Below are 25,449 nucleotides of genomic sequence, written 5' to 3'. Positions count from 1 at the left end.
GCATCAGCCACTGCAGGGGTCTATGGTCGGTTTGTACCCGGAAGTGGGTACCGAAGAGATAGGGCCGGAGCTTTTTGAGGGCCCACACCACTGCGAAGGCCTCCCTCTCGATGGTGCTCCAGCGCTGTTCTCGGCCCAGGAGACGTCGGCTGATGAAGGCCATCGGCTGGTCATGACCCTAGGGGTTCACTTGGGAAAGAACCGCTCCGATGCCGTGGTCGGAGGCGTCTGTCTGTACTACGAATTCCCGACTGTAATCGGGGGCCTGGAGCACAGGGGCGGTGCACAGGGCGGCCTTCAGCTTTTCGAAGGCCGCTTGACAATCGGGGGTCCAGTTAATCCGCTTTGGTTGGTTCTTGGACGTGAGACCCGTGAGGGGCCCCACAATGCTGCCGTAGTCCCTCACAAACCACCGGTAGTAGCCGGTGAGCCCCAAGAAGGCTCGGACTTCGGTCTGAGTGACGGGGGGCTGCCAGGACTGGATGGCAGCAATCTTAAGTTGCAGTGGGGCCACCAGCCCGCTCCCCACCTGGTGCCCCAGGTAGGTCACGGACCCTTGACCAATTTGGCATTTGCCGGCCTTAATCGTGAGGCCGGCCCGCTGGAGGGCCTGTAGGACCTCCTGGAGGTGGAGGAGGTGGTCGGACCAGTGGCGGCTGTATACAGCGATATCGTCCAGGTAGGCAGCGCTGAACTCTTCGAGCCCCGCCAAGACCTGGTTCACAAGACGTTGAAATGTAGCGGGGGCGTTCTTCATGCCAAAGGGCATGACCTTGAAGTGGTAGTGGCCATCGGGGGTAGAGAAGGCGGATCGTTCTTGAGCTCGGGGTGTGAGACCGATCTGCCAGTAGCCCGCTGTTAGGTCGAAGATACTGAGGTAGCCGGCGGCCCCCAGCCGGTCGATCAATTCATCCGCTCTGGGGATAGGATGAGCGTCGGTTCGGGTGACAGCGTTCAAGCCCCGGTAGTCGACGCAGAATCTCAGTTCAGGTGTGGTGCCGGGGGCAGCGGCTTTGGGGACCAATACAACTGGACTGGCCCAGGGACTGTCCGAGGGCTCGATGACCCCGATCGTGAGCATTTTGGCCACTTCCTCTTGTATGCAGGCCCGTACCCGATCTGGTACGCGGTAGGCCCGGTGCCGGACAGGGGGACTGTCCCCGGTGTCTACGTCGTGCAAGCACCAAGGGGTGACCCCGGGAGTGAGGGAGAACAGTGAAGCGAACCGCAGCAGGAGGTCCCGGCAGCCCTGGCGTTGTTCTGGGGTGAGGGCATCGGAGAGCCGGACCCCGTCCACGGAACCGTCTTTCTCCTGAGTCTTCAGGAGATCAGGGAGAGGCTCGGAGTCTTCTTCCGCCCCACTGTCTGTAGCCATCAGGAGGCTGAGTTCTGAGCGCACAAAGTGTGGTTTGAGTCTGTTGGTGTGGAGGACCCGAAGGGGGTTCCGGGTGGTCCCCATGTCGATGAGGTAAGTGACGGGGCTTTTGCGCTCGACCACCTTGAAGGGCCCCGTCCACTTATCTTGCAAGGCACATGGTTCGGTGGGGGACATCACCCACACTTGTTGTCCAGGTTCGAACTCGACGGAGGAGGCATTGTGATCATACCATCTCTTCATGTCTTCCTGGCTGGCCTCGAGGTTCGCCTTGGCCATCTCCCTGAAGCGCCGGGTCTGATTACGCAGGGCCAGGAGGTACTTGAAGACGTCTGGAGGGGTCTTTAGGGGGGCCATCTCCCAACCTTCTTTGACTAGGCTGAGGGGCCCTCGCACAGGGTGCCCGTACAGGAGTTCGAAGGGGCTAAAACCGAGGGACTTCTGGGGAACTTCCCGGTAGGCGAAGAGGAGGCACGGGAGTAGTACATCCCACTGGCGACGGAGGGGCTCTTCCAATCCCCCAATCATCCCCTTGAGAGTGCGGTTGAATCGTTCCACCAGTCCGTTCCCTTGGGGGTGATAGGGGGTCGTGAATCGGTAGGTGACCCCGCACTGTTGCCAGAGGGACTTCATGTATTTGGAGATGAAGTTCGTGCCTCGGTCGCTGACGACTTCTCGGGGGAAGCCCACCCGGGAGAAGATCCCCATTAGGGCTCGGCCAACCACCGGAGCTGTTACTGTTCGTAGAGGCACCGCCTCGGGGTAGCGGGTGGCGTGATCCACCAGTACTAGGATGAACCTATGTCCTTGTGCCGTGCGGGGGTCCAGGGGCCCCACAATGTCTATTCCTACCCTCTCGAACGGGGTGGTGACCACCGGGAAGGGTTGTAGAGGGGCCTTCAGCTTACGGCCACTCTTCCCGCTGGCCTGGCACGTGGGGCAGGACCGGCAGTGGTTCAGGACGTCGTTCCGCATCTTCGGCCAGAAAAAGTGGGTCACTAGGCGACTGTAAGTTTTGTCTTGGCCCAGGTGTCCAGCCAGGGGGACATCGTGGGCCAGATTGAGCAGGAAGTTTCTGAAGCGGAGAGGTACCACCAGTACTCGACCGGCCCCTAGCTCTGCGATCCTCTGTTCGCTGTATAGCAGGTCGTTCTCCCAGTAGACCCAGTGAGTTCCGGTGGAGTCCCCTGCGCTCTGGGCGCTGGCTTGTTGGCGGAGTCCCTCGAGGGAGGGGCAAGTCTTTTGCTCCTGGCGGAACTGTTCTTGGGTGGGCCCCCCTTCTTGACGCCACTGAGCCAGGCCGGGGACGTCCTGGAGGTGCGCGTCCCCTTCGGTCGTTGGCTCCGGGGGGTTGGCCTCATCGTTGTCTTCTACTGGGGCGACCGGGGGCGGAGGTGCTGGCCATTCCGGTTCTTCTGGTCGGGGAACGGCACGGGCTGCCCTGGACCGGGTGGTTACGCAGGCCCAGTCCGGGAGGCCCAGCATCCCCAGGTGCTCTCTTCTCTCGACGGTGGCCCATTGGGAACTCTCAAGGTCATTCCCCAGGAGGCAGTCCACGGGGGCATCATCCCGGACCGTCACTTTCAACAGGCCGGAGACCCCTCCCCATTCGAAGGGGACGCAGGCCATTTGACACAGACTTTCGGAATTGTCAGCTGAGCGGACGGGGCAGAGAATGTTTGGCAGGATCTGCTCGGGTTTCACCAGGTGACAGCGGACGGCCGTCACACTGGCGCCTGTGTCACGTAAGGCCTCGGTCCGATGCCCATTAATGGTCACCCACTGACCGTATTTCCTGGTGTTGGCGGGTAGGGGAGCCCGTGGGACTATGTCTTTTCCCCCTAGGCACGCTAGAACCATGGCGGCCGGTTCCCACTCTTGCTGGGCCGGCTCATACTCTTCCTGTTCCTCTGACAGTCGTTCTTCCCCCAGGGCGGCGGCAGCTACCTGGCGGGGCTTGGGTGTTTGGTTCTGCGGGCAGCTCGGGTCATTGGCGTAATGGCCGACTCGCTGGCATCGGTGGCACGTGACATTGGCTCGGAACCCTGGACGCATCGGGGGGTTGCCCCGGCCGGCCGGGGGCGGGGTGCTGGCCACGGGTGTTGCCGGGAGGGTGTCTCTCCCTCGCCCCTGGCCTCCTCCTCCTCCCCGAGGACGGTGCTGGCCTTGGTTGCTTCGGTTCTGCTCGTGCGGTCCTCTCCGGCCCACTCGGGTGCTCTCCCATCGGTCAGCTTCAGCGGCGAGCTGCCGGGGGTCGGTCAATTTACTGTCGAGGAGGTGCTGCCTGAGCTCAACGAAGCAGTTGTTCGACAGGTGTTCCCATACCATGAGGTTAAAGAGTTGTTCGTAGGTCGTTACATGGCTCCCCTTGATCCACCCCTCGAAGGCTCTGCTGAAATAGTTTACGTACTCCACCCAAGTTGTACCCGGGATCCGGGTGCAATCTCTGAACCTCTGGCGGTACATCTCGGGTGTGAGGCCGTAGCGGGTGAGGAGGGCAGCCTTCATGTGGTCGTAGGACGACATTTGGTGATCTGGGAGCTGCAACAGGGCATCGCGACCTTCGTTGACGAACCTCCCCCATAGTCCAGCTCCCCAATCACTCCGGTCGATCCGGTGGGAGGTCATGGCGATCTCGTAGGCTTTGAACCACTGTTGTATGTCGTCTTCTCGGACATACTCTCGGACAACATCCTTGGGGATGTGGACTTTTTTCTCGGTTGCCCCTGGGGTGTGCGGTCGCTCAGGCACCCCCGTCTCTTTATTCTGTTTCCGAAGTTCTATTTCCGCCAGTTTGCGTTCGTGTTCGAGTGTTATTCTTTTTTCCTCAAGCTCTCTCTGTCTCTGTTTTTCTTCTCGCTCCTCTCGGAGCCGCAGATGCTCTAGATTTAGTTTCTGCTCGGCTAACTTTAGTTCACCGTCCATCTTGAGTCGTGCCATTTCCAACTCGTGTAATCTGGTCCTTTCTCTTTCCTGGATCTCCTCCTGCGAGAGGCCCGTTCCCCTCTCCTCGGGAGCCGTGGCGTTCCCCTGTGGTGCGACACTGTTTTGGTCGGAGGATCCGGTGATCCCAGTTTCTGCCCACGACTCAAGGGCGCGCTTCAAATCCTCTTTGGTACTCAGGCCGGTGGTAGCAATGCCTAGTTCCATGCAGAATTGTTTAAGTTCGCGGTGGTTATACTCTTCCAACTTATCCATTTGGAACTTTTCAGTGGAACCGCTATCTTTAGCTGACATCGTGGTTTTGTCGTGGGGTGAGCTACTCTCTGTACGATTACGCGTTGATTCGGATCGCGCCGCTGGCCACCAATGTTAGACGGACCGGGAGGGTCGGCCGAGGATAAGGGGAGAGGTCTCCGGGGAGAGCCGTCTCCAGCGATCGTACAGACAAATAACTTCCCCCCCACAGACAGATACCACACAAGGAGATGAGTTAGCGTTCTTTATAAGCACTTCTTAAGGTACGATGAAAAGGTACAAGGAGGTCTGGACTCAGGGGTCCCCTCGATTCAAGTCTCTCAAGATGGGAAAGGGGGTAGCGGGACAGTCTGGTTACCAGTCTGGTAGTTGAGGTGGTATGGTGGGTAGCTCACAATCCTCGAGCTTAGGTGGTCTAGCTGGTACGGGCCGCGGCAGCGCCAGCAGGTCCCGGTGAAGATGGCCGATACACGGGCCGCGGCAGCGCCAGCAGGTCCCAGAGAAGATGGTCGATGTACGGTCCGCGGCAGCGCCAGCAGGTCCCGGTGAAGATGGTCGTTACAACGGGCCGCGGCAGCGCCAGCAGGTCCCGACGAGGATGGATGTTGCAGAAGGCCGCGGCAGCGCCAGCAGGCAGGACGATAGATCACAAGATAGGGCTACGGCAGCGCCAGTAGTCCGTCAAGGCTGAGTTCTCTCGGTGTCTCTCGACTCCAGGATACAACTGCCTTCCTGCTCCGCAGCTGCTCCAGTTATAGGGCAGGTGCCCTTTGATGTCCGGACCCTCGCACTTGGGGGTCGGAGGGTCCGGGATGAAGGTGTCCAGACACCCAGCGGGGGGCTGGAGCCGGTGCCTGGGGGAGCTGGAGGCGATCGTCACCTGGCGGGGGAGAGTCCTTGGCACTTCGTCCTCCCATTGACCTGCCAAGTGATCCGCTCACCTCCTGGGTGGATAGTGGTGCCGGGATGTCGGGGCCGGCCAGGCCCAGGGTTAGGGTCGGGGGGAGGCCACACGGCCTCGTGGCGCAGGGCCCAAGATGGCGGCTTGACCCGGCCGAGGGAGCCGGTGGTGGCTTGGGCCCGTGCTACAGGGAGGTCCGAGGGCAGGAGTTCCGTCGGGAGACGGGGCGCGGGTGATTCTCGTGGGCCGCGCCTGGGGGGCTGGGGCCTGGGCCCTGTCATGCGGGGAGGGCGCAAGCCCTTCGTGTGGCCTGTCCAACAGGGAGCTAAAATCAGCACCACAACTCAAATTACAGCAAACCTTTTCGACTCCACCAGAACTACAGAGAGGATGGTTTCAGAACCATTACGGTTTTTAGCAGATTAGTCTAAGTTACAAAATGTAGTCATTCAATAAATCAATTTATCAAATAAGCATATATATCAAAGCAGTTGTTAAATCTGAAATTATATGTTATGTACATGGTAGTGCAAATCATTAAAAGATACAGAATGCAGAATGAAGGCTTATTGGTTCAATAAAGGAACTTCCCTAATCTAATTAAAGCATCGAAGAGTGACAAGGGAAAATTCTAAGCGCAAGGTGTCAGCCTCAAATGAACCACATTAAAGTTCGTGGGAAAATGCAGAAATGTTTAAAAGACAAGCTGAAGAACCAAGTATAGGTGCAACCAGCATGTTATGGGAAGGTCTTCCCTAAGGGAAGTTAGGTCAGGATCTGCTAACTATTCTAAGAGACACACAATTAAATCACTTGGAATTCTTCTGAAACTTCTCCCTACCACACCTTATAGAGGAGCCAATCAGGTTGCACCATCTTCTGCGAACAGATAGATTTCCCTTATTCTCACCACTGAATAAAGGCACACACAGCTGCATGTCCATGAAAAAAATCGAATCATTTTCTAAGCTAACATTTGTAAAGCGAAACAATGAGCTACTCTCCTAACAATGTAGATTTTCAGGCACCTGCAATGAAAAGAAACATATGAAAGTACATTGAAATCAACAATGCATTTTTTATCAGAAATTACTTTGAATAGCTAAGACCTGCTCGCAGTTATGCCCCTGGCAGAAATGCATTTGATTACCATAAACTAATGATTATACTGGAAAATTATAAAATGTGGGCTCTTCATCTGTGCATGCTGCCACACATTAGCACACGGATTAACATATTAGCACACTGATTAACATACAGATTAGTAATAATAATCGAGTACTATTGTGTATTCCTTAGGCCTGAAATACAGTGTGTGCAACCATAAACATAACTAAATAAATAGATTCACCCAATGTTTGGACTCTGCAAGTGTTAAATTTGAGAAGATCTGATGAATGTTTACCAGTGAATGGCATAGCTAGCTTTAACATCCTGCCTTTGGGATTTTATTGTCTCTATGGATTTGACTAGCTTCCTAGAGCATCAAATCTCCTTCTAACATTCAGGTAGATAGGACCTCTCTTTGCATCCCTGTGGTCCATTGAACAAAATGTAAATTATCAACTAGCTAAATGTATTTAGTCTTGGGATTAAAGATGTAAAATGGTTTGGCAATCCATGCACTGATAAAATATTTTTTTGTTGAAAGCTGCAATACTAGTGGCTATATTGTAAAATGCACTCTGCATTTTAGTATTCACATTACTGTTTTAGCACCTAGATGCAGTTTGGTCTTGGAATCCACTATAAAAATCAACAAATAAGTGGATAGCTATAATGAATGGTGGCAGGGCTGTCTATTTCTGCACATTGTACCAAATCTTTTAGCTCTAAACCAGGATAACAGCTTAGAATAAAGATGGTCTAAAAGCCCAGTTTGAGTTTCATATAGCAAACGTTCTATCAACATATTTTCCTGAATATTAATAATTCAGCCGCAGTTGCAGAAGTATATCCTCCATTTTAGAGGTTGCTGCAGCGGCTGTAAAGGTTTTCCACACACCTTAATGGCTGGTTCTGCAATAGAAAAAGGACTACTGAGGAAAAACAAAGTTATGGGAAATTCCAGCATGCTAAATAGGCATGCCGGAATTATGGTCAAGAAGTTGTCACTGAAAATGCCAATCTAAACTATGAATATCTTGCCATTACCCACTTGACAACCACTTCCTAGAAGGACCTCTGCACCATTTCGGTTGGTCTTTCCTGATTTTAACAATGCTGATTATAGTGCAAAACTTGCTGCCATGAATCAATTCGACTGTTAGCTACATGTTTGAGTTGGCAATCACAACCAATGTTGGACCCAATGGCAGAGTTGATGAGGTCTCCAAAAAGTCATCTTACACAAATAAAATGGGTGATGAAATGCAAGGAATAACAAATGTTGATGGCATCTTGCAGCAAAAAGAATCAACAGCTGGTAAACTACCCTGTCTTATGTGTTCTTTAGAAATAAAAACAACCTTGTCCCACATGCTTTATTGCCAATATTCCTATAGCTGACTTTGCAGTTAGATCATCTACATTCGTATACTTAAATTTTTTTTTATGTGTGTACACAGTATCTCCTAGATCCAGATTACATTTCTATTGCCTGGTAAGAGGAATTGGTCCTAGAATGTATGTATTTCTGGCTTAAACATTACGGGGCCTATTAGGATGGCAGTCAGAAAATCTCCCCGACCGCCATGGTAGCGGGAAAACACCGCCCGCAAGGACCGCGGCATAACCGCTGGTCCAATTAGGATGCTCCGCAGTTGAAATTTGACCGCAGCGGTCGGATTCTGGCGATTAACATTGCGGCAGTTGCTGCTGCCAGCAGCACCGCCGTGGTGTGAAAAGGAGCATGTCATGCATTTCACTGCACTGCGTAGCAGGCACTGCACAGTGCCTGCCACCTGGTACAGGGACATGTAGGGGGTACCATGGGTACCCCCCAGTGCACCCACCCCCCCAACACATTGGGGGCCCGCAATGGGCCCCTAGAGACATTCTCTGCATGCCTTTTCATGGCGGTTCCACCGCCGCGGAAAGGCTGTCTACCGCCGGCATCATAATCATGCCGGCAGAGCCTGGCCCTGCACCGGCATCATTGTAGTGGTCCAGTTCCGCCCGCTAGGCATGCGTGTGGACTGGTACCAGTGGAAAAGTGGCGGGCAGAGATTCTCACCGCCATGGTCGTCACCGCCATGCTAATGGGACCGGCGGTTTTCATGGTTGCGATTGCGGGTGGATGTCTGCCGCCGATCCGGCGGTTCCAACCACTGGCCCGGCAGCGGCCATCCGCCTGCCATCCTAATAGACCCCTAAATGTCTATAGGCACTGCTCTTTATCTCTACTGACCCATACATCACCTTATTAGAGGTACAAGTCAATCCTCTTTATTCTAGATTTTGTATTCTATATCTGTTGTATTGAACTATCTAAAACTACATTTTAATTAGACCTCATACCTATTGAATGACTCTGTCCTGCACTGAAAAGTGCAACAACCACAATCTGAAAAAGGCCAATACAAAGACACCACCTGACTAGTCATACTGAATTGTAAATAATCCAGTAATGCTCAGTAGACACTCTTCTGAACTGTAATGGTGCTGGGTCATAACACTTCTGTTTTGTTTAGGGATATTTGTGAATGGACGAACGGAGAAGCTGGGACAGCAAAGCTATTTTGTGTCATTTGAAATTGAATACAAGGATCTCAATGTGTCCCTCAGTACGTCAAAGGATGGGATAACCATACAGAGTCATCAAGGCAAAATCATCATGGACTGGTATAATCGGTCCTCCCTTAAGTTAGACAGGTAAGACATGAATTCTTATTATTTACCTTTTGTGAACTATGTACATTACCTTTAGTGTGAGGAAATATAATTTGCAATGGCTCATAAAGTGGACTTTCAATTGGCATAAGATATCTGTATGTTCCATGCTTAATTTGAGCCCATGGTTGCCTGTGGGCCCACCAAGTACTCATTTTTGGGAACTGACAGTTACTTTTCCTCATCAGACATTTTCCGCAAGCTGAAGAGGAACAACGCACAAAGGAAAAGAAGTAGAAAGAGAAAGACAAAGCGAGAAGGCAGGAACCTACAAGAGTGAGATAAATAGGAAACAAGTGCCTGGTAGTCCATTAATGTAGCATGAGGTGGATTTGAGACAACCAGCCTTGGGATTTCGGCACAACGGTGTCGCCACTGTCGTCTGAGCAGAGCTTTGGGCACCAGCACCTATTCTTCTATAAATTAAGCACTGTATGTTGTATTGACTTAGGGCCCAATTACGACTTTGGTGCAGTTGCCCCAGCTCTCCGCCAGCATGTCTGCACCAAAGCCGCATGAGAACCTCCCACTCTATAATTACTTTTTTAGTAATTTCCAGGGATTTCCTTTGCCGTTCCCACGGTGGTGCCTATAAAATAGGCACCGCAATGGGAACAACAAAGAAGTTCCTGCACGGCATGGACTCGAAAGTCCATGCCATGCTAGGACTTCTGTACCTGCACACAGAGGGGCACATGTTGTGCCCCCCTGTGTGCATACATAAGGCATGAGGCACAAGGGTGACTTTTCCTCACCACCACTGTTTTCAAGGAGGAAAGACCTCCATGAAATCAGTGGTGGTGATGAAAGTTGGTATGGATACCTCTGGACCACCGCACCACCGCCAGGGAACAGCAGTTCCTTGGCTGAGTCTGTGGTCCCAACGCGGCATGACCACTAGGGTTGTAATGTGGCAGTTGCAACACCACTACCGTCGCACCACCACAAGTCAGACTTGTAATCGGGCCCTAAGTGTCCCTATTCCATCCATCACTATCTTGTAATTCTATGGGTTTACGAAAATGACACATGTGTGTCTGTTTTTCTAGGCCTCTATTTTCATATTCTACAGATATTGATTCAAATATACCACTTTTCAGCTTAGGGAATTGAATATGTTTTAAATTAACTTTACATATATATTACTCCTATACTATTTCCCTAACATGTTTACTCTTCTCTCTTCCCATTGTTAAAATAGGGTTGATTGCTGTACCTTCCAGCATTTTCTACTGTAATCTATGTGTGAAGATGTTGACAGAAATGTCATTACAAATGCATGTGAGTTACTGGTGATTGGGCGTTCACCACATTTATATAGGATTTCTCTAATCACTCCTCGGACACACTCCTGGGAATGCCTACAAGTGTTACTTTGGATAAAATCTATGATTGTTTAAACTAGGTACATATGCAGCCATTAGAGAGTTGTATTTCACTGCCTTGTTCCACTTTCTATACTTTTTGAAATACAGTGACTGTTTCACAAGAGTAACATTACACAGTTTTGCTGTAGTATTTTCCTGTACACTTTGTCCTCAAAAACCGAAAAGGTAAAAAGGACATATAGCCAATCCCAAGTGTAATCAATTCCATTCAGAGCCATCACAAAAACAGTGTATTCTAGGTGCATTATAGTTTATGTGAATAATACTACAAAGGGGCCGATTCCGATGGCCGGTCGGACAGCTGTCCGTAGCCTTACCCTGCGACCGACACGTACCCGGAGCCGGTCCGTCCTGTATAGGAAGTATGATGCGCATAACTGCCAAAAACACAACCGACACGTAGGCTGTGAATAAAGACCAATTCTCCGTCCGAGCCGTAACTCCCAAAGAGGAACCGTGTCGCCCGGAAGCAGTATCCATAGCAGTTTCCGGCATGACAAGTACGATGCGTACTTCCTATGGGCTGGACGGGTCGTCACGTACGGCACGTCACAGCATCCGGAAAACAAGCATATCAGCTACGATTCGCACCACAAATCAATACACGGCTACGAGACGGAACAGCTTGCAGCGGGTACGAGACGGAGCAACAAGCAGCGTGTACGACACGAACACATCATGAATCCCATCGTGCAGGTCATACCAGTATGCTACATCTATGACCGGATGAGGGACCGACACCGATGGCGCAGACGGTAAGTCAGACACCTACCACATAAACAAACAACACATACCCGCAAAATGGCACACACACACAGGGGATACATATCCTGGCCACTAACAACAGCCCACCATAGGGGTTGCATGGCCAGCACCACTAACACCACCACCCATAGGTGGCCTGTTGCCCATCACCCCTGGCACCCCCACTCATAGGGCTTATGTTGCCCATCACCCCTGCCACCCCCACTCACAGGGGACCTGTTGCCCAGCACCCCTGCCACCCCCACTCACAGGGCTTATGTTGCCCATCACCCCTGCCACCCCCACTCACAGGGCTTATGTTTCCCATCACCCCTGCCACCCCCACTCACAGGCCTTATGTTGCCCATCACCCCTGCCACCCCCACTCACAGGGCTTATGTTTCCCATCACCCCTGCCACCCCCACTCACAGGGGACCTGTTGCCCACCACCCCTGCCACCCCCACCCATAGGGGACCTGTTGCCCATCACCCCTGCCACCCCCACTCATAGGGCTTATGTTTCCCATCACCCCTGCCACCTCCACTCACAGGGCTTATGTTGCCCATCACCCCTGCCACCCCCACTCACAGGGCTTATGTTGCCCATCACCCCAGCCACCCCCACCCATAGGGGACCTGTTGCCCATCACCCCTGCCACCCCCACTCACAGGGCTTATGTTTCCCATCACCCCTGCCACCCCCACTCATAGGGCTTATGTTTCCCATCACCCCTGCCACCCCCACTCACAGGGCTTATGTCGCCCATCACCCCTGCCACCCCCACTCACAGGGGACCTGTTTCCCATCACCCCTGCCACCCCCACTCACACGGCTTATGTTGCCCATCACCCCTGCCACCCCCACTCACAGGGCTTATGTTTCCCATCACCCCTGCCACCCCCACTCACAGGCGACCTGTTGCCCATCACCCCTGCCACCCCCACCCATAGGGGACCTGTTGCCCATCACCCCTGCCACCCCCACTCATAGGGCTTATGTTTCCCATCACCCCTGCCACCCCCACTCACAGGGCTTATGTTGCCCATCACCCCTGCCACCCCCACTCACAGGGGACCTGTTGCCCATCACCCCTGCCACCCCCACTCACAGGGCTTATGTTTCCCATCACCCCTGCCACTCCCACTCACAGGGCTTATGTTGCCCATCACCCCTGCCACCCCCACTCACAGGGGACCTGTTGCCCATCACCCCTGCCACCCCCACTCACAGGGCTTATGTTGCCCATCACCCCTGCCACCCCCACTCATAGGGGACCTGTTGCCCATCACCCCTGCCACCCCCAATCATAGGGCTTATGTTTCCCATCACCCCTGTCACCCCCACACACAGGGCTTATGTTGCCCATCACCCCTGCCACCCTCACTCACAGGGCTTATGTTTCCCATCACACCTGCCACCCCCACTCACAGGGCTTATGTTGCCCATCACCCCTGCCACTCCCACCCATAGGGGACCTGTTGCCCATCTCCCCTGCCACCCCCACTCATAGGGCTTATGTTTCCCATCACCCCTGCCACCCCCACTCACAGGGCTTATGTTTCCCATCACCCCTGCCACCCACACTCATAGGTCTTATGTTGCCCATCACCCCTGCCACCCCCACTCACAGGGCTTATGTTGCCCATCACCCCTGCCACCCCCACTCACAGGGCTTATGTTTCCCCTCACCCCTGCCACCCCTACTCACAGGGCTTATGTTTCCCATCACCCCTGCCACCCCCACTCACAGGGCTTATGTTTCCCATCACCCCTGCCACCCCCAGCCATAGGATGGGTGATGCGCAACACATCCAGCATATGCAAACATCAGGTATGTCCACAAAATGCATCCCCCACGACATCATGACAACAGTGTGTAGTCTGTGACAAATGCCCACAACAGTGAATATGGCTACGAGCATATAATGTAAGTAACAGCACATGTGTGACCAACACATGAGTGTGACATACACAAGGCATGCATCACTATAGCACTGTGGTAATGTAAAAAGAACATCCCCTCACTGTGTAGAACAGAAGTCAAGTGGGGGCTCACAAAATGCAGTAGATGTGGAGCATTTTGGTGATGGGGACCAAACCCCCCTCAACACAGTGACCAAAAGATAAGTGTCATCATGGTCAAAGCTGCAAATAACAAATAGCATGTATGATCCCTGCTTCCAATACATCAAACACTTCTGGGGGAAAATAGTGGTTGTGTCCCATACACACAGAGATGTGTTGAGGCAAACAGTGCTGTGAAAACATAACACTCTCGGCCATGTGCAGACAAGCACAACACATGGGGGCTGACAATGCACACAGCGTACAATGACACAACAGCAGAAGTGACCATCACCAAGCATGCACACATCTCGAAAATAGACACACCAACCTAAACAACATGTGTAGACTGTAGGTGTCAGCTCACTAACTCACATTCCATGCCAGCAATGGCACCCAACAACCAGGATGAATGTGCACAATGATGAGAAATGACTCACAGGGACAGCATGCAAAATCACAGAAACAGCATCCAGACAAAGGCTAACAACAGCAATACCAATGCACTGGTGCAGATGCACAAACACAAACAGGCAAACTCACAGTGCACATCCGACACAACATGTGTGTGTGTGTGTCACAGTATCCCCAGGCAACTACCCAACACGTGAGAGGGGTGAGAGGGGCTGAACCACAGTGACACAGATGTGGACACAGTGCCATACAAAAGTAAACCATCATTGGGACACCCTCAGTGGGCAATCAGGCGTTGGGAGATGAGAGGAAGCACAACAGACACATGTGACACCAGCTGGAATGAACACCAACTAACACAGCAAGAGACTGACACACAACAGCACAATCCCCAGGGACAAGACATTGGTGTGACACAAGCATGCATTACACCTCCACTGTGATGACAAAGGCAGATGTCGTACAAACTGGGAAACCCAGACATGTGTCCTGTGCCACAAACGTACATCACACATACACTCAGCATGGACCCTCATCCATGGACAAACGGGAGCTAGGGGACCATCCATGCAAACATTCACCTCAGTCCACCATCAACACCACACACCTGAACTGCAACAATGTGTATATGTGAAGCCCACATGGACAGGTGATATTGCACATGCCCACATGACAAACACAGGAATGTTGGCAGGAACTAAGGTGCACACACACATCACACAAGGACTGTTTGCAACCCTGGGAAATTACAGACACACTGCACAGTATGCGGTACATGGCCATGACTTCAATGCTCATGTGACCTTCACAATCCCTGCCACAGTCCCAGGACTATGCAGATGCCAAGGAGGAACACAAGGCACCCATGGTGACACCTGCCAGCATCGCTGCCGTGAACCCGACAAGTGGGAGCAGTCACACACACATACAAATGTCTCAATCACTGAAAACTATCACCTAGGGACAACTACATGATATTGCAAACAAACAAGTGCCTTGAGGAACCCTCACTGTGTCCCATCTGTGTCTGACAACATCATCAACACTCAGAACTGACAAATCACAATGATGATACACCAATTAACAGTAGTGAGTCATGCACCCACACATCTGGTAGCCCATTGGAAAAGCATTGGGATTAACCCAGTACCACTCAGCAAGCATCAACAACAGGAACATATCAAGGGAACACTGTCTGTGTATGAACAGGGATGTGGACACACACACATGCACATACAACACACACCATGAGCCCAGGCCATGTCACTGGACAACACACTAACTTGAGGGGACACAACTCCTGTGGGAGTCCAGCTGTGCCAAACATATTCACCGCAAGTCCCACTCATGTCTGCAGAACACTTGGTCAGTCAGCCATCAGTTACCGCACAATGAAGGCTCTGGTCACAACAGCCTGGGTACAGGAGTCACCCCTAAGTCAGCTGCACACACCCCAAACATATGTCTAGCAAGTTGCACAGGTGACCCAGTTTCTCCTATTACAATGATGCCCACACCTGTAGGGTCAGTAGTGATGAGCACGAAGTATGTGGAAGTGACAATTTGGACAATGGGAAGCACATCATATGTGCAGGGGTGCAAGCCACAGATGTGACCATGGCAATTAAATGCTCACAGAGAGATGTGCACAAATAATTGATCCAGACACACCCAGGTAGCTGCAAAGGATGACATGGATATCCACCAGAATAGGATACATATCTCATGGACCACAAGGAGTACCTCACATCAACACATCAGTATGCAACATTGTAAACCAAGCATTACAGGTGCAAGGGCATCGAAAACAACCTCAACATGATGTACAGCTAAATCAAGTTCACAGGGACAAAGTAAAAAGCTTTAATTATCATATGAAAAGTGAAACGTCTGTTCCAACAAAAGGCCAAAGGCCAGTGCATGTCCAAAGGGCAAGGAGTGAACTAGAGTCACAAATTCAGTATATGAAATACGAAACGTCTGTGCAAACAAAAGACCAATGGCCAGTACATGTCCAAAGGGCAAGGAGTGAACTAGAGTCACAAATTCAGTATATGAAATTCGAAACGTCTGTGCAAACAAAAGGCCAATGGCCAGTCCATGTCAAATTGTCAAGGAGTGAACTAGAGTGACAACTATCACACCTTGCTTGCCTGCACTGCTACGGACCGGGTTCATTCCCTCCGAGGGGCATACACAGGGGCAGGCCAGGCACTGCAGGGACAGGTTCAGGGCACAGCAGAAGGAGGCAGTGAAGAGGTGGGGGATGCAGGCGAGACACTTGCAACTGTAGTGGAGATGACTGAAGTGGTGGGTGCTTTCACAACTGTGGGGCACAAGTCAGATGGGGTGGGTGCCGGCACAACTCCAGTGGGCAGGTCAGATGGAGTGGATTGGGTCACCACTGCAGTGCCCAAGTCAGACGGGGTGGGCGTGGACTTCAAGGCAGTGCCTACATCCATGGGAGCGGGATGGGGGACAGGTGAGGTCTGCAGGGCAGGGGGTGGTGACACGGTCCCCACATCAGTGGCAGCAACTGTCTGACCAGGTGTGGAGGAGCAAGTGCTAGGGGGGATGGCCTTAGCATTTTGGGGATGGTGTATCTGTGTGTGGGGGAACCCAGGGCAGGGAGTGGCGGGGGACCCTCTGGAGTGTGGACTGGGGGATGGAGGACAGAGACTTTGCCTTGGAGCTGCGTGCTGGTGGGGGGGTTTTGCTCTTCTTGCACCGGGGGGACTAGCGGGTGGGTGTCTTGGTCTGAGTGCGCCTGGGGGACGGTGTCCGGGTGTGAGGGGCACTCCCTTCTGTGTGTGGGGACTTCCTCTTCCCCTTGTAATCAGGATCTGCTGGGTCGGTGGGGAAGAGGCCACGGTCACAGAGGAAGAGCTTCTGGGGGGATGGGGTTGCAGGTGAGGCAAGGGAAGGGGGCTGGGAGGGAGAGGTCTTGGAGGACTGTGGAGTGGTTGTGGATGACTGTGTGTGTGTCAGCAAACCAGCCCCTGTGAGTGTGGAATCAGTCCCCTGCGCTTGCTTGTGTGCACATCTAGACCTTGGTTTGGGGGTTTCTGTGCTTTGGACAGGTAGTGTGCTAGGAATTGTGGGTGCTGCAGGGGTAGGAAGGGTGTGGGACTGTTGAAGGAGGGACACTGTTGCCATCAGGGAGGAGGCCATGGACTGGTTGGTCCTCTGTAGTGCAGACATGCCTGAGGAAATGCCCTCCATGAATGACACCAGTTGTGTCAACAGACCTGTGTGTGCATGGAGGACCTTCAGCATCGACGTCTGCCACACATGCATCTGTCTAAGTAAGTCCACAGACTCCTCACTCAGGGCAGCAGGGGACAAAGGGGCAGGGGGTGCGGTGCCTGGCACAAAGAAGACATGCTCACGAACACAGGAGCCCACAGGGACCTCTGGGATGGGAGCTGATGGGAGGGGGGTGGTGGTGGTGGTGGCGGCGGCGGAGACAGCCTCACTAGTTGGGGTTTGGTGGCTGCTGACACCCGCCTCCACAGAGGAGTCATCCTCAGAGCTGCTGTGGCCTTCAGCTGGGGGGGATGGTGCTGAGGACTCCTCTGTGTGGCTCAACTCGCCCTCCGTGCCACTGGGTCCACCTGACTCCTCTCCTTCTGTCCCTGTAAGGCTCTGTGGCTCCTCCTGGTCCATGGAGCTGTCCCCTCCTGTGGCCGTGGATGTATCTGGATAGGAATAGGAAGTAAGAGAACAACATCAGTCACCTGCACCGACTGCACACACCACAGTGAGTACATCACATCACAGGGCAAGCCCTGGCCTCATCAGCTGAACCCAGCTCAAAGTGCTAACACTGTTTAGAATAAGACAATTGTCATTTCCAAAATCAACCATGGCACACATATCCCTCCTTGACTTGCACACATATGTCTGTTGCATGTTGGATGCTAATACCCCAATGTGCCAACATGCACCAACCACACATTAGTTTTACATGCACGTGAACATGTAGGAGTATGTCACTAGACCCACAGCATATCTCTTGCGACTGACTCAGCACAGGTGTCCGGATGAAGGGATGGGCAGACTCATTTCACATGCTTGGGATGCATGCCAGCAACACACACTATGATGTACTCATGTCCTGATGGGCAAGGCCACAATGGGGTGCATGATGCACACTTCAACACAACGCAGGCTCACTCATAGCAAGTTCAATGCCATGGCACTGGGATGCCCTGTAAGTCAGTCAACAGTGTCTCCTGTCACAGGGGCAGGGCATCCAGACAACAACAATATGCACTGACTCACAATCCTAGCTCAGGGGCAAATGTGACTCTGCAGATGACCGGCACACTAGCCCATCCCATGCAAACAACTTATCCAGGACCCAGAAGACCCCACATCATGAAAATCATACATATGAGTCTCAGCAAACACAAATCCATGTACATTAACACATCACAGTCTGCCATGCAAATAACCCAGCTGCATGAGGGACACAGTTGCATACACCATTGTGCGCTGTCAGATGCTCACACACCTATATGTCACACAGGTCTTGTCTCCCACAGTCACATTGCAGATGTCATGCTGACCCTCGGAGTCATGGACACCCCAGTTTTACATAGCAACAAGCCATACCCTAATGACACAGAGGCATACACCTGAGGGCACATGTCACGAAGCACAACCTGCAATTTCACACACAGGAGTGGGATTACAGAGTGTTTCTGAATGCCCTTGAGGGGGCAGGACTAAGTGAAACAGTGTTTTGCCCCGGACAGTAGTCAAGTGGCTAAGCAATTGTGGCATACTTGCTATACCTACTCCTGATGCCCAAAAATTGGAGTACCCTGCTGCATGGTTTTGTATTGAATACCCCAGAAACATGTTGCGAGTCAGACCAGCAATTGGTACACATCTCAAGGGCACACACAGTTCACATGTCAGATCTCAGGCATTGTGTAAGCAATTGACCCACCCTTTGACACACACAACAGAGTCACGGGAACTGATGCTGACTGGTACCTGATACATAGCTGACTGCAGGGACACAGTTCCCTAGTGACACAATCAAAAGACTGTAGGGGCCACACCTGTGGAACAGATGAGGAGGGTGCATCACACAGATGAGGGACCTGATTTTGGGACTACAAGACCTACGTAATGTGGACGTGTGGCCCAGACAAAAGACTGCTATTTGTATGTCAGACATAGTACATCGATCAGGCATGGACTTACCCCCTTCCTGCTGCTGTCTGGCCTTCAGCTGCCTATCCAGGTCTGGGAAGACCACCGCCAGTATCCAGAGCATGTGGGGAGTCAGGGTCCGGTGTCCGCCCCTCCTGCGTGGAGGTGACAGCTTCAGCTGAACTCTAGCTATCCTCCGGGTCCAGCCCCAAAGGTCCTGCCACCTCTTCTGGCAGTTGCGGATGCGGCGCTTGTAGACCCCCACAGAACGAACAGCCCGGGCAATGGTCAGCCAGATCTCCTGCTTCTGGTGGGCATCAACCTGTGAGGAGGACAAAGTGAAAAGTACATTAACACACATGCCCCAGATTTGTGCAGCACACAATTAGATATACATGTCATCATCACAAAGGGAAAATAATTACACAGGTAGTGCAACCCTGGGGAATGAAAACTCACATGCATGTCTGACATGTTAACAATGCATGGATAGTTTAAGCTGGCAAAAATGCACTTTAGCAGCAGGAAAAATATTCAGTACATGTCCATACACACTTTGGGAGATGAAAGTAGTCAGTGATAATGCTTGCCACTGCTGTACACACTGCTAGTACTGCTAGTCAGACAACATGCTTAATTAGGAAGGCAGTGGACAGCACACTCACCTGCTCCCCTGGTGTCCCATAGAGCTTCCTGTACTCTGGAAGGAGCCCGTCCAGCAGGGCCTGGTTCTCCTCCTCAGTGAAGGCTTGGGCCCTCTCCAGTGTACGTGCCATAGCAGGAGCCAGAGGATGCATAGACAGCAGCAGTGGTAGCAGGAATCTGGTCCAGTAGCATGTAGTGCACGCAAGTGAGCTCCCTGGGGTCCAGCAAGCCTTATATCTGTGCTGCAGAGGCAGACTCTGTGCCATGTGTCCAAAGTGATAGGTCCAACACGGTTGCATTCTATGAATCTGGCCAATCCATTTAAAAGTATGACTCGTACACGCCTTCCGCATCGTTCAAATCTTCACCTTCATGGAACACTTGAAATTGCAACATTGTTGTAGGCATCCAACTGAATTTCCAGTGCACAACTCGTGCAAGTTTTGAATCCGCATCCGTCTCCATGACAGTCCTGAGCCAATGGGTGCGCCCGGCTCGTTCAACTGACTGTGCAACGCATATTTTGAATGTACACATGCACCCGTCTCCATGCGATTCAATGGCCAAGGCGTACGCACGGCTTGGACATGACCGTTCAATGCGTACGCATTGTCACCCGCGTCGGACCTCATAGCATTCAATGACAATGCGTACGCACGGCTCGGACATGACCTATGCAATGCATACGCATTGTCACCCGTGTCGGACCTCATAGCTTTCAATGACAAGGCATACGCACGGCTCGTACATGACCCGTGCAATGCGTACGCATTGTCACCCGCGTCGGACCTCATAGCATTCAATGACAAGGCGTACGCACGGCTCGGACATGACCCGTGCAATGCGTACGCATTGTCACCCACGTCGGACCTCATAGCATTCAATGACAAGGCGTACGCATGGCTCGGACATGACCCGTGCAATGCGTACGCATTTTCACCCGCTTCGGACCTCATAGCAATCAATGACAAGGCGTACGCATGGCTCGGACATGATCCCGTGCAATGCGTACACATTGTCACCCGCGTCGGACCTCATTGCATTCAATGACGAGGCATAGGCACGGCTCGGACATGACCCGTGCAATGCGTACGCATTGTCACCTGCGTCGGACCGCATTAGTGTGACTATTAGACGGGTGCAACACACATATACTCGCCATGGTCACCTGCACACACCTCCCACACTATAGCATTGGCCACACAGTGTCCCATGGCATGAGAGGCTGCATTCCCTGGGTGTCTGAGGGGGCCACAGCAGTTTTTTTGTCTGGCACTTTCTGCAGCCACTCCCAGGCTGTTATCTTGTACATGGGGGCAGAGTCCTTTGTGTGTTGTGCACATTAGCACTGTGATGTGCAATTGAACAGTAATGGGCATGAGTGAAGGCCACAGTGTCAGGTTGGATATGTTTGGGGCATGTCACATACACCCTGAGTCCTGGGGGTGATGGCATGTACATCACAGTGAGACCTGTCGCCCCAATACTGATGTGCACCCACAGTCTGTGTGCATGTTGTGTCTCAGATGTGTCTGATCACATGTTCCCAATGGGTGACAGTCTCCATATCCATGTGTTATATGCATCAACCTTGATGGGGTGTGTGTCTAAGAGACGTACATGTAGGGCTGGCATGAACAACAGTGGCCACTACCTGTGGGACTTATGCTTGCCTTGTGGTGTGTACGTGCTACGCCATGTCCATTGCTGTGTTGATGTGGCAATACAGGGAGCCTGGGTTTCTGCATGGCAAAGATCTGTGATACCTGGGAGACATGAGTCCTCATTAGTCACTGGGGTGGGTTTTTTGAACGTTGCAGCAGCACATAGCTTGGGTGACACAGCCAGATGATTAGCCCATTTCACTACATGGGACTCATGTGGACATGTGGAATTGAGATGGGAGGTGGTGGTCTTGTAGGTGACAAATGTGTCCATGACCAACAGCACACACCTCAGTACATTGTGTAATGTCATGAACTAGCATGTGAGAGTGATCGTGGTCATGGCCACATGGGGGGATGTACTGACATTCTTCCTTTGTGCATCTCTGGACTGCAGGGTACCAGCTGTGCATCGTCCGTTCCCAGACCTTGCAACCATGCAGGAACGCTCAGCATCAGACGGTACCGCTTCACCAGGCCACTGATTGAGGAGTTGGCGGAGCAGTTGGCGCCACATCTGCTACCTGGCTGGACATACCCTACAGCACTGACCCCAGAGGTGAAGGTGATGGCAGCCCTGCACTTCTTTGCTACTGGTACCTTCCAGTATATTGTGGCTACTGCTGGTGGTATGTCGCAAACGATGTTTAGTCGGGTGCTACGCGATGTCTTGGAGGGGATGTTGCAATTCCTCGACCTGTATATCAAGTTCCCGAGCCCAGATGAACTCCCTGAAATTAAGGATGCCTTTTATACATTGGGGAGGATGCCAAACGTCATTGGATCCATTGACGGGACACATGTTGCCCTGATACCACCACAGGCACATGAACAGGCATACCGGAACAGGAAGCACTACCATTCGATCAATGCTCTGATGGTCTGTCTTGCTGACATGTTGATCACACATGTGTGTGCACGGTTCCCTGGTTCGGCGCACGATGCCTACATAATGAGGAGTAGTCACATTGCAACGCTGATGTCACAGATACCAGCTCAGCGTGCCTGGCTTGTCGGTGTGTACTGACTGTTTCTCATTGTGTGTGTTTGTCAGTGTTGTATTCCGCACTCCTACCAAACTCATCTACTTGTTCATTTTTGTGTGTGTAGGTGACTCCGGATACCCCAACATGCCGTGGTTGCTGACACCCCTCAGGAACCCTGTGACACCAGCTGAGCTGCGCTACAATGTCGGAGCAGGAGGGTGATTGAGCGGACATTCGGCCTCCTGAAAAGCTGCTTTCGCTGCCTGGACAAGACCGGAGGGCCCCTCCCATATGAGCCTGCAAAGGTGTGCAAAATAATACTGGTCTGCTGCATGCTACACAACATGGCGGTGCGGAAGGAGGTGCCTCTCATCCTGGATGAGGATGACGACGACCAACGTCCGGCACCTGTGGAGGATCCCGGCCTGGGCCAAGATGCCAGTGATGATGAAGATGATGGTGACGTCCGCTCCCAGCTCATCAACAACTTCTTCACCTGAAAGTGAGTTTCCAGGGTTGTTATGTCAATGTATGGAGGTAGCCAGGAATGTGTTGAGCCAGCTCTGTTGCTGTCTGAGTGTTTCTGTGTGCCACTTGACTGGATGCGTACTGTGATGTGTCCATTCAGGTGGTGTGTACTCCACAATAGGGTAGTACTGCTAACTAGTGTTTGTGTAGGTATTTTGCAACATGTTTTGTGCATGTGTATTGCATTTCTCTCCTGTTGGTCTGTGCTTTTGACTGTATCTTGTCTGTCCTTCCCAGGGTCCTTTGCCTGTTGTGTGGTCAACACTGACCCCCAACACCCAGAAGCCAACACCAGTGTGGAAGTTGAACATTCCCATCAACTGATGTACCACACATCCCTGGACTTCTATTCTCCAAAACATTGTGAGCGTGTGTCCACAGTTACGTAGAATTACCGTGCAACTATTGTGGAATAAACGTGTTGCTGATGTGTAATGAACCTGTGCCACGCTTTGTTATGTGCGTTGTCTGTCTTCCCACATCTGAGTGATATCTGCTTACCTCACCTGTGGACTTGTTACCACTGACTGTGCTTGGTGTTGTGTCTGTGCATGCCAATGTGTTTCAGGTCAACATCATTGTGTGTGATGAGTCACATGTCCATGGTGAGTATGTTTTGTGTTGCCATAGTGGTGTGTCTTCCTCACATGTGTCACAACCCCATGACTCACCTTACGTTGGTCACATTGTTGCAGTATTTGGCATGCACTGTGTTGTGTAGCAGATCGAGCATGACAAGTTTGAATCACAACAGAGGCAAGTATGGTGTACTGGTGAGTTTATTTACAAACATGTGTGAGTGAGGTGCACAGGATGGTGGGTGCTGTACAGTGGTTTGGGAATCCAAAGTTCACATTTGAGTTGGAAGTGCTGGTAGATGAAATGTCCAGAGTAAAGTCCACAGTCGTCTGATACATTGGCCCAACATGAACCCTCCATGTCATGTGGGCGAGTTGTGTGCGATTGGACAAGGTGAACGGGTTGCGCACAAAGAACATTGTCCAGAACAGGTTTGTAGGCCCTGGGGGATGTGCTGGGACATCTGCCTCTCACATGTCCTTCTTCCGACGACCCCTCTTCTTCCGGGGGGGGGGGGGGATCCTCATGTGCAGTCCTCTGCAGTGCAGGGGACTCTCCGCCAGAGTCCTCCTCCCTCCCTGTGGTACTTGCAGATGGTGTTGCGACAGATGTTGTGGGCACACAAGGGGGTGGGGACAGGTTGGTGTTGATCTGGCGGAGGCATTGTAGTATGTCCCGATGCACCGCAGTAAGGGCATCCCACTTTGCCTCCATGCGGGCATGTTGGGTGACCTGCTCCTGTTTTATGTCCTTGAGGATCCCCACTACCTGGCCAAATCCTCCGGTGCTCTCCTGGTACGCATCTATGATGCGTGTCAGTTGGGGGTCATCATGCAGTCCAGACCCCTCTGCAAGGCGTGCCCTGTGCCTCCCACCCCTCCCAGCACCCCTCTCCACACGGGCAGGACCAGCGGTGGTACGCACAGGTGACCCTGGGACCCCTTGGGTGGTGTTGCTGGTGGTGTTGGCTGTAGCTTCCGGGGGGTCCTGTGTCCCTGTGCTGTGGGTGTTGATTGTCCTTGGTCTGTCCTTGTTGGCGGGGGTGCCCTGTCGGTGTCCAGATGGTGGAGGCGTGGGTCTAGGGGGGGCAGATGTTGCTGCTTCTGGTGCTGCATGATGGCTCACACCGGAGGGGCCAGGTTGGTCGTCGTCATCCAAAGAGTACAGTGAGAGAGTCAGACCAGAGAGCTCAGTGTCCAACTGAGTCTGGGACTGGGTATCCTCGTCATTTTTGACCTGTGTTCGGAAGAGACACACAATGTGATTTATGTTTCTACATGCATCGTTGGTTCACAAACATGACATTTTCTACTTTTCAAATAGATGCCTGCCTGTACACTGCTTTTTCCCAGCTTGTCACAGACAGAGTTTGATCTTGTTGTTGGCCATTTGCCAGCATGGCCTTGTGCTCCCCACAACAGAGCCCAGTGTCAGACATCTTGTCGGTCCCTTCCCACTCCCTGTGAGGCGAGTATGGTTCAGGTTGATCTTGCTGGGCCATGTGGGTGGGTGTCCCATCATACTCTTGGCTAAACCCCCCTTCCCAGCATGCCCATGCTTCCTCCTTCTTGACTCTGCTTCCCTGTGAGGGGGTGTGACAGCAATGGCAAGATGGCTGACTGTGAAATCCTGGTGTTTGTTTGGCTACAAGTCCCAAGTGAGCCCTGTGCTTCACACAGCAGCACCCAGTACGGGGTATCTTTTGCTGATATTTCAATGAGGTGTGTGTCAATGCATTGTAGCCGGTAGGTTGTGTGGAGTTTGTGTTGGGGGGTGTCTCTCCATGCTGATTAGTATGGTCAGGGCTGTCAGTCCTCATTCCCATCATGACACATGCTTCCATTGTAGGGCGTGCAAGTTGTCTTTCAGGATGTCAGTCAGTGGTGTCCTGCTTCTGATTTGCGCACATGCCCTAGCAGGGCCTTGTGCTCCTCACAGCAGGAGCCAGTGTCAGCCATCTTGTC

The 25,449-nt window shown here is 52.3% G+C and overlaps 1 protein-coding gene across 1 annotated transcript in view; it reads left to right on the top strand.

Annotated features, from left to right (window-relative positions):
• The window catches only part of LOC146797518 (inter-alpha-trypsin inhibitor heavy chain H4-like), a 548,934-nt gene that overhangs the window by 443,286 nt on the left and 80,199 nt on the right, over positions 1–25,449 (top strand). Inside the window, exon 23 of the mRNA XM_085627617.1 lies at positions 9,107–9,287. Coding sequence (XP_085483743.1) covers positions 9,107–9,287 — 181 coding nt within the window. The remainder of the gene's footprint in view (positions 1–9,106; positions 9,288–25,449) is intronic.

The sequence above is a fragment of the Triturus cristatus genome, chromosome 9, assembly GCF_964204655.1.
Source record: "Triturus cristatus chromosome 9, aTriCri1.1, whole genome shotgun sequence".
In the NCBI taxonomy this organism is placed as follows: Eukaryota; Metazoa; Chordata; class Amphibia; order Caudata; family Salamandridae; genus Triturus; species Triturus cristatus.
Note: the sequence above shows the minus strand (reverse complement) of the source record. Positions and strands in the feature narration are given on the sequence as shown.